General features: G+C 61.1%; 1 protein-coding gene across 19 annotated transcripts in view; it reads left to right on the top strand.

Moving 5' to 3' along the window:
* The window catches only part of LOC116275918, a 33,145-nt gene that overhangs the window by 4,456 nt on the left and 13,399 nt on the right, over window positions 1-15,290 (top strand). For 14 of the 19 annotated variants that reach the window (XM_031669011.1, XM_031669010.1, XM_031669009.1 and 11 more), the window contains exon 1: window positions 10,283-12,645. In XM_031669011.1, the coding sequence (XP_031524871.1) occupies window positions 12,114-12,645 (532 nt within the window). In that variant the 5' untranslated portion in view covers window positions 10,283-12,113. Of the gene's footprint in view, window positions 1-2,630; window positions 5,887-8,654; window positions 8,990-10,282; window positions 12,646-15,290 lie in introns of those variants that run through there. The other 5 variants (XR_004185362.1, XR_004185360.1, XM_031669001.1 and 2 more) reach the window with 4 other exon arrangements.

The raw sequence follows: 15,290 nt of genomic DNA, 5'->3' as shown, positions 1-15,290 counted from the left end.
CCCCATCTGGAATGGGTGTTGAGGGCAGTGGTGTGGACCTTTGGGAGCAAAGGTCTGGCTGACGGTGGGGGTGACCTTGGCCATCTGTTTCATGGTCTCTGGGGCTGGCGGGCTGGAGCCTAGCATGGTCACTCCTTGGCCTGTCCATCGTGCCTGCCACCCTGTGTGTCTGGGTCACGGGCTGTACTGGCCAGGTGCCGCCCACACCCATGGTGCTGTGTCCTTGATCAAAACTTCTAACATGGCACGCTGTCCCTCCGGGAGGGCTCTGGCGGAGGCTCCTAGGGATGGGTTTTTGATGGACACTGTGACACTGTGGGTTTAATATCGACTACTCATATCGTAATCGTAATACCACAGTGACACAGACCTCACTCCAAACCTACCCAGGCCTGAGGAAACCTGGAATGTCCAGGGTTGACCTAAGGAGACAGCAGGGATCCAAGGGGAAGCTGTGGGCCCAGCCCTCTCAGGTGTGCTGTGGGGACACTCGGGTCTGCCCCTCGCTTAGATGGCACTGTCCGTGCCCACTTGTGTCCTGAGGCTCCACCCCAGGCTGGCATCTGTCCCTACTGTCCCTACAGTAGGGTGAGATCTGGGAGAGTTCCAGAGTCATTCCTTAATCCTGGATGAGCCCCTGTAGCCTGGGTGCTACTCAGGTTCCAGCAAGACCTGGAGCAGGTGCAGGTGAGGCCCAAGTCCAGGTGAGGCCCAGGCCAGGTGAGGCCCAGGCCAGGTGAGGTCCAGGTCAGGGGAGGCTGAGGTGGATGCAGGCAGCTTTCTGAGCAATACGTAACTGAACGAAGTACACAAGGGCTGGATCTGGGGATCCCAGGAGGATCCTGGACCCAGGGAGGGGGGCCTCTCATGACCTCCCTCTCCATCCTTTCCTCCCAGCTGCTCTGGCAGCTCCCCTGCACCCCAGCATCTGTCTGCACTGGCTCTGCCGGCTCTGGTGTGGGTGGGACTCCTAGGAAGGTGTGCTTAGACCTGTGGCTAGAGGGAAAGGAGGTGGGCAGGTCAGTGGGTCACCGGGCCGTGGAGAGGGCTCATCCAGGACAGTGGGGCACCCGTGGAGCCCCTGAGCCCTCCCGACACCATCCCTGGTCTTTCTCCTCCGCAGCCCGCCACTGTGGGAGCCCTCGGCAGGGTGGGAGCATACCCTCTAGGAGGCTGGCACTCCGCGGGTTCATGAGTCAGAGCCTCCCGCCCATTGGTGCAGGAGGCTTCATCCCTCAGCCCCTTCCTGATGGCTTCCTGGGGAATCCAGATTCCCAAGGCTGATGAGAGGAGCAGAGGGGGAGGAGGGGCAGGCTTGGGTCCTGCTTAGGGGGCACTGGGCTGGGGTCCCTGGAGAAGTTCTGGTTCCTGGAGGTCAATCAGGCAGGCATCCTTTTCTGTCCACACCCTGAGGGCCCCGGCAGGAGCCAGGTGGGGGAACGGTAAGGAGAGGGCCTCGTCCTGTCCTCCCAGTTCTCCAGACAGGGTGGGGCTGAGGGGTCCTCCAGGCAGGGCCAGGCAGTGACCTGGTGTGGGGTTGTCGGATGTTGTGGACTGGCCTGGGGAGTGCGGGGTGCAGAGCAGGAGGGCACCCAGGTGTGGGATGGCCCGGTCATCCCTGTGTTCATGCCATTTCCTGCCCTGGGCACCTGTGGAACTGCAGCAAGGATGGGTGGCCTCCTGCCTGCAGCCTGCCTGGGATCTGCTCCTGGCCTGGAACTGGGGACGGAGTCATTCTGGAGGTCAGCAGCCTCCTCGGACAGCAGGAGGACCAGGACAAGCCCAGCAGGGGAGGCAGTGGGGATTTTGGCAGGGTCTGTGTTGTGAGCCAATACCAGAAGGCACAGTGACAGATGCTCCAGCCGTGCGTCCTTGCCCACAGCCGTCTGCCCTGTCTCAGCTGCAAGGCCCCTGTCCACAGCCGCCTGCCCTGTCTCAGCGCCGTGCCCTGTCCACAGTAGTGCATCCTTGTCCACAGTTGTCTGTTCTGTCCACAGTAGTGCAGTCTCATCCACAGCTGCCTGCCCCTGTCTCCAGTCATGGCCTGAGGTGCTGTGGTGCTTTGGTGCAGGCCCAGCCCTTGACCTTCCTTTTTGCAGGGATGAGGTCTCCAGCTGAGGGCTGCTGGTGGTTCTCCTCGAAGAGGTCTTCAGGGCAGGGGGATGTGGGATTAATCGAGTGGCCTGGGTGGGGTCGGACCCTTCTGCCACTCAGGGTTTGCATCTGGCTGATCCCCTGCACCCAGGTACTGCCGGGTACACACAATGCCCAGGCCCACTGCCTGGCTCCCCGCCTGCTTCCAGGGGTTGGGTGGTGCTCCAAGCCCCCAGTTTCCCATTGTGGGAGGGATGCTGCTGGAGGGATGAGGATCATAGAGTGAGGCCGCAGCTTGTGCCCGGGCTGGGCCCCATGGACCTGGGCTGTGGGACGGGCGGGCGTCCTCATCAGGGCAGGGGCTTCAGGGCACTGCACCCCCGTGCCCACACTGGGGCCCGTGGCTCTGACTCCATGGTGTGCTGCCTGCACGTCTCAGGGCTGGAAGCTGCCTTTCCCCTCGCCAGCCTTTGGTTTCTATCTCAGTCATCCCTGCCCTGGAGCACAGACCTCCCCACTGAGGGAACTCTCCCACAGAGGGGCCAGAGGGCAGACAGCAGCAGCCTTGAGAGCCCCAGGAGAAGCAGGTGAGCTGGAGGCCTGGGGCTGCGCGGCAGGGGCCTGTCTCGTTGGCCTGGTTGCTGCTATGGGCGGCACCACTGTGGTAACTGTACCCACTGTATCCCCCACAGCCTGACACCCCCTGACAATAACCACACCTGGAACTGGAGGCGGGGCTGTCAGGAGGAGCTTCCCAGGGAACAGGGAGGGTCCAGACAGCTGTGCCCAGGGGTCCCCAGGACTGGGGAGGTGGGGGGGCTGCTCAGGGACCAGACATGCACAGTGTCTCCCTGGAGAGGCCTCTGTAGCCTCCTGGGCTCTGGGACAGGCCTCCGGTCGGCAGGAGGCTGGGTGCTCCCCCGGCATGTGCTCTCCTGTGCTCCTCACTGGTGAGCTCCTATGCAGCCCAGTGCGGGCCCAGCTCCAGCGTCCACAGCTGTCGGCCCGGCCGAGGGTCCAGGCAGAACTGGGCATGGGCTCCTTCTTAGGGGCCTCGGAGACTCTATGGCTATACCTGGGGCTGGGGGCTCTATGAGTGGTCTTTGCCAGGTGGGGATGACAATGGCAGGAGTTTCTACGTGGGCAGGTGAGGGGGACTGTCTGGGGCCTGGCCCTGCGGAGCACAGTGTCCTCTCAGAGGAGGGTGTGTGGGAGTCCTGCCTGTTGGGAGCCTGGGGGACGCTGTCCTCTTGATTCCAGACAGGATGGGAATCCAGGCATTTGGCAGGAGGTGTTGGAACGAGGCTGGTGTCTACAGGGATTCCAGGCCCCAGGAATTGGCTGTTAGAATCGGGGTATCTGTCGGGACAGGGTCTGGTGCAGCTGGCAGGGAAGGGGCCAGGGTACCTGTGGACTTCAGTGAGGTCACCTCAGAGCCCTCTGAAGCCCCTGTTTGGGGGCACACAGTGTGCGGGGCACCAGCCTGTGGGCTGAGATGTCCTGGGTGTCCCTAGAATCCGAGGGTCTTGGCACAAACCCTCAGCCCTGGCTCTTGTGGTCCTGGGGAGCTCCGAGTCGAGGAGTGTGGATAAACCTTGCGTGTCTGGCCAGTTTCTGCCACTGGGTTCATCACTGTGGTGGTTACCGTAGTCACACAGTAGGAGGGTCCTTCACAAAAAGCCCGTGAGTGTGGCCAGAGGCCTTTCCCACGCAGGCCCTGGTCCAGGCGTCTGCGGCCCCCATTGACAGTGGTGCTGCGTCCTGGGGATCTCAGGCCTTTCTGAATCTTCTCCACCTGCCATAGAGGGCAGGAGGGTCTGACTCACCCTGCCGGGCTCCTGTCCCCTCCAGGAGGGGCTGAGGTGACATCCAGCCAGAGGGTGTGCAGGAGTCAGGCCTCCTGGAGTTTGAGCCCTGGGGCAGGTGCAGGGGGTGGGACACCTTTTAGGGAAGGGCTGGGCTGTGGGGCTGTCCCCATGGGCCATCTTGTGTTCTGGGGTCATCCCGATCCAGATGTGGGTTCCCGCTCTGATGCTACTGAGGACTGTCCTGGAAGAGGGTGGCCACTGGGGAGAGAGACAGGGATTTCTGGAAGGTTCTTTGTCTCTGACTGGGGGAGGTGAGTCCTCTGTTGGCCTCCACCGGTGAGATCTGGAAACAAGCAGGACTTAGGACAGTCGGGCAGGATGAGCGACGCCCAGCTCTGGCTGTCCCCGGAAATGTCTTCTGTCTTAGAAAAGACCCAGGAGAGGCTCAGGCGTCAGGGCCAGGCAGTCCAGGGACCAAAAAACAGTGCACAGGGCCAGCCCCGCCCTCCTGGTGCCCCTACTCTGACATGGGGGGCTCGCAGGGTCCACACATGTGGCCCAGCCTTAAGGGAGGGGCTTCCGGGACTGCCGCCTCGACAGAAGCAGATGGTGCTGTGGGGCCAGCCCTGTCCCCATCTGGACTGGGGTTGGAGGGCAGCAGCGATGCGGACCCATTGGAGTCAGGTCTGGCTGACCTGTGGGATGATCCTGGCCATCTGCTTCATGGTCTCTATGGCTGGCAGGCAGGATCTCAGGGTGGTCACTCGTGGGCCTGTCCATCGTGCCTGCCGCCCTGTGTGTCTGGGTCACGGGCTGCACTGCTGTGGTGGCCACCACACCCATGGTGCTGTGTCCTTGATCAAAATCCTAACATGGCACGCGGCGGTCCCCTGCAGGGAGGGCTGTGGCGGGAGGCTCCCAGGGATGGGTTTTTGAAGGACTCTGTGACACTGTGGGTATAATAACCAGTCCAAACATTGTAATACCACAGTGACACAGACCTCACTTCAAACCTACTGCCAGGCCTGGTGAAACCTGGGATGTCCAGAGCTGACCTGAGGAGGCAGCAAGGCCCAGAGGGGAGGCTGTGGGCCCAGCGCTGTCAGGTCTGCTGCGGGGACACTCAGGTCTGCCCCTTGCTTAGGTGGACAGTGACTGTGCCCACCTGTGTCCTGAGGCTCCACTTCAGGCTGGGATCTGTCTGTACTGTCCCTACCCGCCCCATGACCTTGTCCTTTTGGTTGTATAAATTGCCTCCAAATCACGCAGGCATCATTCTGGGGCTTTTTATATTCCCAGGGCCACCAAGTGCCTCCACCCAGAAAGGTGAGATGTGGGAGAGTTCCAGAGTCATTCCCCAACCCCAGATGAGCCCCTGCAGCCTCAGTGCTACTCAGGTTCCAGCAAGACCTGGAGGAGGTGCAGTTGAGGCCTGAGGCCAGGTGAGGTCCAGGCCAAGTGAGGCCCAGGTCACGTGAGGCCCAGATCATGTGAGCTCGGGACAGATGAGGTCCCAGTCAGGTGAGGCTGAGGTCAGGTGAAGCCTATAGGTGAGGTCCAGGCCATGTGAGGTCCAGGCCAGGTGAGGTCCAGGTCAAGTGAGGTCCAGGTTAGGTGAGGCTGAGGTGGATGTATGAGACTTCTGTAATTTTCAGTGAGTGCCAACCCTGCCTGGTGTCCCTGCTCCTCCTCCCAGCGCCTGTTCTGTGCCTGCCAGATGGTGCCCCCTGCACAGGTGGTGCTGGCTGTGGAGGAGCTGGGCTCTGCCTCCCTGTGCATGAGCGTCTCTCTCGGGCTCTGGCCTGGGAGTGTCGCTGAGCTGCTTGTCTCCAGAATGCACTGACAGTGCCGTCCTCGGCGGTATACGTCCTCTGGCGGATACGGCTCTGTGCTTGCTCCACGTCAGGCCCCAGGAGCTGCCAGCAGGTACCGGCCTGCCCTGCCACACGGTGAGCCTGCAGCCTGTCCGGGAATGCCCAGGGAGGTGAGTGCTCCACACATCAGGCCTTTTCTCTTTAAAGTCATTTCTTTGGGGATACATCATCGACATCTCATATACTAAATATATGTCTGTATCATTGTGCAATTGCTTGTGTCATTATTTATTTATCCAACCTGGGGTAATGTCTTTGCTATTATGAACAGTGCTGGAGTGAGAATTTTCTAAACACAGCTGTGTGCATTTTCCTCTTCTTGTGATTTAGAAGTTTAACTGCTGTTTTTAAGGTACTGTAGTAAATTTGTTCTATTCTTGTTAGGAGACTTGCCAACCCTGTGCGTCTCAGTTCATACCCTCTTCCTTCCCCAGTAGAAGTAACCACAAGTGTGTTTATGTGATCTTCATTTTCTTGATTTTCCTTGTAGTTTTTCTAGTGGAAAGTTTATCACTTAAGAAGATAGTTCCTTGTGCCTTGTGTAAATTTTATTTAGAAGAAATCATAGTGAAAGTATTTTTTGGAGTTTCTGTTGTTACTCCAATTACTCAGCATTGTCATGAACTCATCTGCAGAGTTGCCTGCAACCTCTATTGTTGTCCTCGTGGCTGTCTGGGTTCGCGTTGCATGAACCTGCCATCGTTTATTTGCCTGTTTTCCTTCAGGTGGACGTTTGCTTCGTTCTCAGTTTGAGGCTATGACAAACAGATGTTCTGCACATCTTTGCCCATGAGGCTCTCAGGGAGGGCTCTGGGGCTGGCATTGCCTGTAGGGTTCTGCTTTGTCACGGGGAGTTCCTGCCAGTGCTTTTCAGAGTGTGTGTGCCCAGCAGCAATGCCTGAAGATGCCCACTGAACTTTGCCCTGGCATCAGGCACTTTCTGTGTGCTTGCTTCTGTGCTGCCCCACATTCAGGAGAATTTATTCAGATCTGTGCTGCAAATCCATCTTGCTGATTCTCTCTTTAGCTGTGTCTACACCAGCTGTTAAGCATCCCGTGATGCAGCAGTGTGGGCACAGGGCAACCTTTCGAATGATGACAGTGTAGGATAGTGGCTGCTCCTCCTTCCCTCTGCCCTTTCCACAGACTGTCCTCCAGGGCTCACTCCCAGCTATTGATCCCAAACACCAGTTTATGGAACTTTCTGCACAGGAAAGCAGAAACAGCAAAGGGCCCTGCTCAGGCTCTGCCTGCATCCCCTCTTTCATACCCACCAAAGCTGTTTCCCTGGGGCCTATGCAAGCTTCCCAGCTGCCTCTCATTTTCTGTTTACTCTGCTTGCTGCCCGGTGCGGATGATATATGGGGAGGAGTCTGGTGTGTTTTGGGTGTTGATGGACACCCCTAGGCCCTACTTCTCAGACGCTCCCCCCAGCCCCTCAGCCCCAGAAGTAGGAGCCTTTACAGCAGGGTTTTGGGACTGGGGCTGTGTCACTGTGAGCATAGCATGTAGTACTAGTACAATATCCTCACAGTGACACGAGCCCCCACAAAATCCTCCTGTTCCTGCAGGTGTCACCGAGTCCCCCCCTTGCTGACTCTGGCCCGGCTCTCCTGCTGAGACTGTGATTTCCAGGGGGTTTTTGTCTGAAACTCATGTGTCTTGGAGAGGACTCTGAGCCCAGCGCTGTACAGGAGGCTCTTCCTTTGTCCTGGGGGAGTTGCGTGGACCCTGTTTTTGGTCAAGGGAAGCGCTTGCTGGTGGAGGAGACCTTCCCTCCTCTCTTTCTCGGGAGCCCCCTCTGATGCTGTTGCCTGGTGTTTCTCAGGGCTGGTTCTGGGGGCTCAGCAGAGTCTGCCCCGTTCCAGGTGGGACTGTGGGTCTGTTCTGTTTCCACAGGGTGTGGTTCGTCCGCCAGTGAGGGGCTCGGGACGTCAGCAGCTGGTCTCTGTCCCTGCGGTCTGGGCTCGGGCTCACTGCTCCCCTGCCCTCCAGGTCGGTCACTGACTCAGTTACTATCCAGCGGCCTCCATGGCTGTTCCGTGGTGGCTGCAGGTCTCTTTCCAGGAGAGGCCTGTGAGAGGGCTGGGATGTCTGGGAGCCCTGCATTCTCCCGTGATGTTGCTGCCTGGATCCCTCGTCTTTGAAGGGAGAGCCGAGCCTCCCTGCAGGTGCGGGCAGTGACAGACACAGGTGGACATGCGTCAAGGTGTTGGAGGCCGATTTCTTTCAGTGCCTTCTGCCTGTGGAAGGGCTGAGCTCCCTGCTTCTGTGCACAGGAGGCTGCCCTGTAAATGGGCAGTGAGGGCAAGGGCCCAGGCCTGCATGGCAAAGACTTGGGTGAGCCTTTGTCCTAGAAATACAACAGCTGGGCCTGAGAGGGGATCGGGGCCGGAGTGGCCGGAGGAAGGTGAGGGCATGGGCAGTGTGTGGGTGGGAGTGCAGGGTCAGTGCCATGGCTCAGGGGCCCCAGGAGAGGAAGAGCTCAAGTTGTGGACAGGAGAGGGCAAGGGATGGGCACAGGCAGGAGAAACTGATGCTCTGCAGCAGAAGAGGGGAGGGCCTGCAGGTGCAGGGTTGGTCTAGTAGGGGTGTCTGGAGGGAGGGACAGGGTTCTGGGTGGAGACCAGGGTGGGGACTGCAGGGACGGGACCCCAGGGTTGTCTGGGTGGGCGGCAAGAACAGCGGGAGAGAAAGGGCTGGAGGCAGGTTCGGGTCTCCCCATGGTGTGGGCTGCAGGGTCGGATGTCCCCAGGGTGTGGGCTGCAGGGAGGGGCTGCACAGGGTGCTCCCCCGAAGGAGGGAGGAGGGAGGGAGCACAGAGGCACTGGGAGTAAACGGAGAAGGAAACGGCAGTGACCTGAGTGCCAGGTGGTCCCGGTTTGGGGTTGAACTGTGTGGGAACAGCTTCCTGGCCTGGTGTAAGTGGAAGGGGGAGGGCGCTGAGGTCTGGGGCAGGAAGCAGTGGTAGGAAGGCAGGTCCTGGCCCTGGGGATCTGGGGCTTATCTTCTTCCTGTGAGCTGTGTTGGTGGCTCCTGTGTGCGGTGTCCCGGAGCTGTGGTCTGGTGGAGCCCAGGCCTCCCAGGGACAGCAGGGAAGCCGGGGCTGGATGAACCTGAGGGGCAGATCAGTGTGTTTCTGGGGCCACTGCGTCCACTTGTGACCAGCATTGCTGTGGGGATCTGGGCATGAGGCCCCTTCAGGGGAAGCGCGTGAGTGAGACCCTAAGTCCATACCCCATGGGGGCTCTGACCTTCCTGTAGAGCCGCTGGGCAGGGGTGGGTGGGGTGTGCAGGTGGGGGTGGGGGTGGGGGTGGGGGTGGGGAGCCCAGACCCTCCGAGATGCACCCTGCTCTGCTCCAGAGTGTATGCTTGGGCACTGCAGGGTGATTGGGTCTGGGCTGCCTTGTGCGTATGGTGGTTGCATTCCCAGAACTGGGACTGAGGCCCTGTGGGGTCTGGGAAGGAGCCTGAATGGGGCCCTATGGACGAACTGCCTTGGATGACACCCCTCTCTTGGGGAGGACATGGGGTCCAGCTGGGAGGGAGGGGCGTGGGCCACCTCCTGGGGATCTTCCTGGGGCCACCTCAGCCCGGGGGCTCTGTGCTTGGCGACCTGCCAGAAGTTCCTCCCAGCCCAGACCCCAGAGTCCGTGCTGCACCAGGGCAGGGAGGAAGGGCCTGTGGCCTGCTCGAGGTTGGGGCCACAGTGGTGTCCCCTAAGCCCGAGTCTGCTCCCAAGCGCTCGCCCCGCAGGAGGCCCTGAGTGAGGGACAGAGACGGGGCGGGGTCTTTGTTCCTGGTGGACTCTGGGGCAGATTCCAGTGGGGAGTCATCAGGGTCGGGTCCCCCAGGGTATTGGGGCGTCTCTGCTCCTGGAGTCGGCTCTGGATGTGGGTTTGTGCCTGGGCTGCCTGGGGTTGATGTTGGGAGATGCCGCTGATCCCCGTCTCTCTGAGGACACTTGCAAAAGGGTCAACTCCAGCCGGGGGCACTGGGCCAGGGCAGAAGGATGGGATCAAGCCCCTGCCCCGACCCGCCGGAGCCCCGGCCCTTGTCCTCCCATCCAGTGGGGACACCGTGGGGCTCTGGGTGCCGGGGGTCACGGGAGCCGGCAGGACGTGGGTTCGGGCGGCTGCTCCCCTCTCTGGCTGGGCCTCCGGCAGTGGTCATGGGACAGTTTTGGACGCAGCTTTTCTCACAGTGGTAGTTCCAGTTATACCCACCGTGACTTGGGGCTGTTCAGAATCCAACCAGGCTCCCTGAGCTCTGGGGCCTCCGGGGTGGGGGCTGGGCTGCTGGGCGGGGACTCCTTCAGGGACTCTGATGCTGTGGCTCGTTTTAGGTGTGGGGTGAGCACCGGGAACCCCAGCTAGCCGAACACCCACGGAGACCGGGGCCTGCACACATTCCATCCCGCTGTGTGGTGCGGGCCCAGGCCCCTCTGGCAGTTCAGCCTCAAAGGGGAGGGTACTAGGATCCTACCTGGCTCCTTCTCTGGGTAGTCAGGTGCGACCTCAGATCCTAAACGTGTCCCTGCTCTCTCTGGGTTCTGCTGACTTGGGACGGGGTTTCCGCCCTGGCGAGTGTCACTGTGGTGCCAGCCGCTGCTATACCCCACTGTGACACAGACACCTTCAGAAACCTCCTGGTCTGTTTGGGGGCCTTCCCTTGCTGGGCTCAGAGCCCCTTGGTCTGGTCTGGCCTTGACGGGGCGTCCCTCAATCCTGGCTCTGGGGGGCCTGCCCCTCTGTCTGGTGTTTGGAGTGGGGGGTCTGAGGCAGAGGCCAGCTGCCTCCGGGCCTGCAGGGGCTGCAGACAGGCGTTCCTCTCAGGCCGGGGGCTGGGCGGTCCTGCGTGGAGCTGAAGTCTGCCTGTATCCTGTATCGGGGGCCCCCTATCCTTCCTCCATGGCTCTGAGCTCCCTCTGGCAGGACCTCCTCAGGGTACTGGGTTTGTCCTGTTTGGGAGGGGCTGCCCCCAGGCCCGGCACTGCAGTGCAGAGCTCACTGAGGGGCTTTTGGGTCTGGCCCGGGCCGCTGTGGGGGTATTCCACTGTGAGAGGGTCCTGCAGAGAATCTCCCATCCTGCTTGTCCTCCCAGAGCCTGGAGCGGGGGGATCCGGGGTTCCCAGAGGAGGATCCTGGAGGGGGGCCTCTTCACTGACTTCCCCTCCCCCATCCTTGCCTTCCCCAAGCTGCCCTGTTGTCCCCCACTGCACCCCAGCCTCTGTGTGCACTGGGTCTGCTGGCTCTGTTGTAGGTGGGACTTAGGATGGTGTGGACGACCTGTGGCCAGCGTGCTGCCTGGGTGGAGAGGAGGTGGGCGGGTCCGTGGGTCCAGGGTGGCGGTTGCTCACTGAGGACAGAGGAGCACCTGCCCTTAGCCCTCCCCGACACTGTCGCTGGTGTTTCCCCGCAGCCTGCCACTGTGGGAGCCCTCAGCAGGGTGGAGCATACCCTCTAGGAGGCTGGCACTTCCCTGGAGTCACGAAGATGGAGCCTCCCGCCCGGTGGTGCGGCAGCCGCGCTTCCTCCCTCAGCCCTTCCTGATTGATGGCTTCCTGGGGATTCAGGATTCCCATGGGGTGATGAGAGGAGAGCAGAGGGGAGGAGGGGCAGGGCTGGGTCCTGGGTTAGGGGGCGCTCGGGCTGGGGTCCCTGGAGAGAAGTTCCTGGCTCCTGGAGGCCAATCAGGCAGGCGTCCTTTCTGTCCACACCCTGGCTCCCGGCAGGAGCCAGGTGGGAGAACGGTAAGGAGAGGGCCTGTGTCCTGTCCTCCCCAGTCCTCTAGACAGGGTGGGGGCTGAGGGATCCTCCCCAGGGCAGCGCCAGGCAGTGACTCTGGTGCTGGGTTATTGGATGTCATGGGCTGGCCTGGGGAGTGGGGGGTGCAGAGCAGGAGGGGCGGACTCATGTAGGGCATGGCCTGGTCATCCCTGTGTTCATGCCATTTCCTGCCCTGGGTAACTGCGCTGAACCCCGGCAAGGACAGGGGTGGCTTCTCAGCCTACAGCCTGCCTGGGATCTGCTCTGGCACTAGAACTGAGGACAGGAGTCATCGTGGAGGTCAGCAGCCTCCTAGGACAGCAGGAGGAGACCAGGCCAGCCCCTCGCAGGGGAGGCAGTGGGGATTTTGGCAGGGTCTGCATTGAGAGCCAGTACCCAGTAGTCACAGAGCCAGATGCCCCAGCAGTATGTCGTGTCCACAGCCGTCTGCCCACCCTGTCTTAGCCGGGACAAGGGAGATTGCTGTGCCCCTGGCAGGCCCAGCCTTTTTCCTTCCTTGAATGGCTGAGGCCCTGGGAAGCCAAGCTGTTGGTGGCGCTAGGGAGAGATGTCCACAGGAGAGGGATGGCGCTTAATCGAATGGCCTGGGTGGGCTCGAACCCTTCTGCCACTCAGGGTTTGGCATCTCTGGCTGATCCCTGCACCCAGGTACTGCCGGGTACACACAATGCTCCAGGCCCACTGCCTGGGCTCCCCGCCTCGTTTCCAGGGGGTTGGGTGGTGCTCCAAGCCTCAGTTTCCCCATTGTGGAGGGGATGCTGCTGGAGGGATGAGGATCATAGAGCACAGCCTGGCAGCTTCTGTGCCCGCTGGCCCTGCGGACCTGGGCTATGGGACGGGCAGGCTTCCCCATCAGGGCTGGGTCTGCACCCTCACGTGCCCACACTGGGGGCTCCGTGGCTCTGTGACTCCGTGGTGCTGCCTGCACCTCTCAGGGCTAGAAGCTGCCTTTCCCCACCAGCCTTTGGTTTCTATCTCAGTCATCCCTGCCCTGGAGCACAGACCTCCCACTGAGGGAACCTTCCCACAGAGGGCCAGAGGGCAGACAGCAGCAGCCTTGAGAGCCCCAGGAGAAGCAGGTGAGCTGGAGGCCTGGGGCTGCGCAGCAGGGGCCCATCTACTTGGCCTGGTTGCTGCTATGGGTGGCACCACTGTGGTAACTGTACCCACTGTATCCACCACAGCCTGACACCCCCTGACAATAACCACACCTGGCACTGGAGGCGGGGCTGTCAGGAGGAGCTTCCCAGGGAACAGGGAGGGTCCAGACAGCTGTGCCCAGGGGTCCCCAGGACTGGGGAGGTGGGGGGCTGCTCAGGTACCAGACATGCACGGTGTCCCCCTGGAGAGGCCTCCACAGCCTTCTGGGCTCCGGGACAGGCCTCTGGTCAGCAGGATGCTGGGTGCTCCCCCGGCATGTGCTCTCCTGTCTCTTCACTGGTGAGCTCCTATGCAGCCCAGTGCGGGCCCAGCTCCAGTGTCCACTCCTGTCAGCCTGGCTGAGGGTCCAGGCAGAACTGGGCATGAACTCCATTTTAAGGGCCTCAGAGACTATCTCTACCGCTCTACCTGGGGCTGGGGGCTCCATGAGTGGTCTTTGCCAGGTGGGGACATCAGTGGCAGGTGTGTCTGTAGTGGCAGGTGAGGGGGACTGTCCAGGGCCTGGCCCTACGGAGCACAGTGGCCTCTCAGAGGAGGGTGTGTGGGAGTCCTGCCTGTTGGGAGCCTGGGGGATGCTGTCCTCTTGATTCCAGCCAGGATGGGAATCCAGGCAATTGACAGGAGCTGCTGAAAGGGGGCTGGTGTCTATAGCAATTCCAGGCCCCAGGAATTGGCTGTTGGAACCGGGCCAGCTCTCAGGACAGGGTCTGGTGCAGTTGGCAAGGAAGGGACCAGGACACGTGTGGTCATCAGTGAGCACGCCTCAGAGCCCTCTGAAGCCCCTGTTTGGGGGCACACGGTGTGCAGGGAACCAGCCCATGGGCTGAGATGACCCAGGTGTCCCTAGAGGCCGAGGGTCTGGGCAAAACTCTCAGACCCGGCTCTTCTGGTCCTGGACAGCTCCGAGCCGAGGAGTGTGCGTAATCCCTGGGTGTCCAGCTGGTTTTTGCCACTGGGTTCATCACTGTGGTAGTTGCTACCGTAGTCACACAGTAAGAAGGCCTTTCACAAAAAGCCCCTGAGTGTGGCGAGAGGCCTTTCCCACCCAGGCCTTCTTCCAGGTGTCCGGGGCCCTCATTGACAGTGGTGCTGCGTCCTGGGGATCTCAGACCTTTCTGAATCTTTTCCGTCTGCCATTGAGGGCAGGTGGATCTGACTCACCTCCCGAGCTCCTGTCCCCTCCAGGAGAGGCTGAGGTGACGTCCAATGGAGAGTGTGCAGGAGTCAGGCCTCCTGGAGTTTGAGCCCTGGGGCAGGTGCAGGGGGTGGGACGCTTTTAGGGGCTGGGAAGGGCTGGGCTGTGGGGCTGTCCCCATGGGCCATCTTGTGCTCTGGGGCCGTCCCGATCCAGATGTGGGTTCCCGCTGTGATGCCACTGAGGACTGTCCTAGAAGAGGGTGGCCACTGGGGAGAGAGAGGGATTTCTGGAAGGTTCTTTGTCTCTGACTGTGGGAGGTGAGTCCTCTGTTGGCTTCTCCGGTGAGGTCAGGAAACGAGCAGGACTCAGGACGGCCGGGCAGGATGAGTGACGCCCAGCTCCGTCTGTCCCCGGGAATGTCTTCTGTGTTGGAAATGACCCAGGAGAGGTTCAGGCCTCAGGGCCAGGCAGGCCAGGGAGCACAGGGGCAGGGACAGTGCACAGGGCCAGCCCCACCCTCCTGGTGCCCCTACTCAGACATGAGGGGCTCACAGGCTCTACACATGTGGCCCAGCCTTGAGGGAGGGGCTTCCAGGACCGATGGCCGAACGGCAGCAGATGGTGCTGTGGGGCCAGCCCTGTCCCCATCTGGACTGGGGTTGGAGGGCAGCAGCGGTGCGGACCCCTTGGAGCAAGGTCTGGCTGACCTGTGGGGTGACCTTGACCATCTGTTTCATGGTCTCCGTGGCTGGCGGGCTGGAGCCCAGTGTGGTCACTCACGGGCCTGTCCATCGTGCCTGCCGCCCTGTGTGTTTGGGTCACAGGCTGCACTGCTGTGGTGGCCACCACACCCATGGTGCTGTGTCCTTGATCAAAACCCTAACATGGCACGCAGCGGTCCCCCGTGGGGAGGGCTGTGGCGGGAGGCTCCCAGGGTTGGGTTTTTGATGGACTCTGTGACACTGTGGGTGTAATAACCACTACCATAGTAATACCACTGTGACACAGACCTTACTCCAAACCTACCGCCAGGCCCGAGGAAACCCAGGATGTTCAGGGCTGACCTGAGGAGGCAGCAGAGCCCTGAGGGGAGGCTGTGGGCCCAGCGTTCTCAGGTCTGCTGCGGGGACACCCGGGTCTGCCCGTCGCTGTGGTGGACAGTGTCTGTGCCCACCTGTGTCCTGAGGCTCCATTTCAGGCTGACATCTGTTCCTACTGTCCCTACCCACCCCATGACCTTGTCCTTTTGGGTTCATAAATTGCCCACAAATCACGCAGGCATCATTCTGGGGCTTTTTATATTCCGAGGGCCACCAGGTGCCTCCACCCAGAAAGGTGAGATGTGGGAGAGTTCCAGAGTCATTCCCCAACCCTGGATGAGCTTCTGCAGCCTCAGTGCTACTCAGGTTCCAGCAAGACCTGGAG

This window comes from Papio anubis, chromosome 7 (assembly GCF_008728515.1).
Source record: "Papio anubis isolate 15944 chromosome 7, Panubis1.0, whole genome shotgun sequence".
NCBI lineage: Eukaryota > Metazoa > Chordata > Mammalia > Primates > Cercopithecidae > Papio > Papio anubis.
This window is presented reverse-complemented; position numbering and strand designations above follow the sequence as displayed.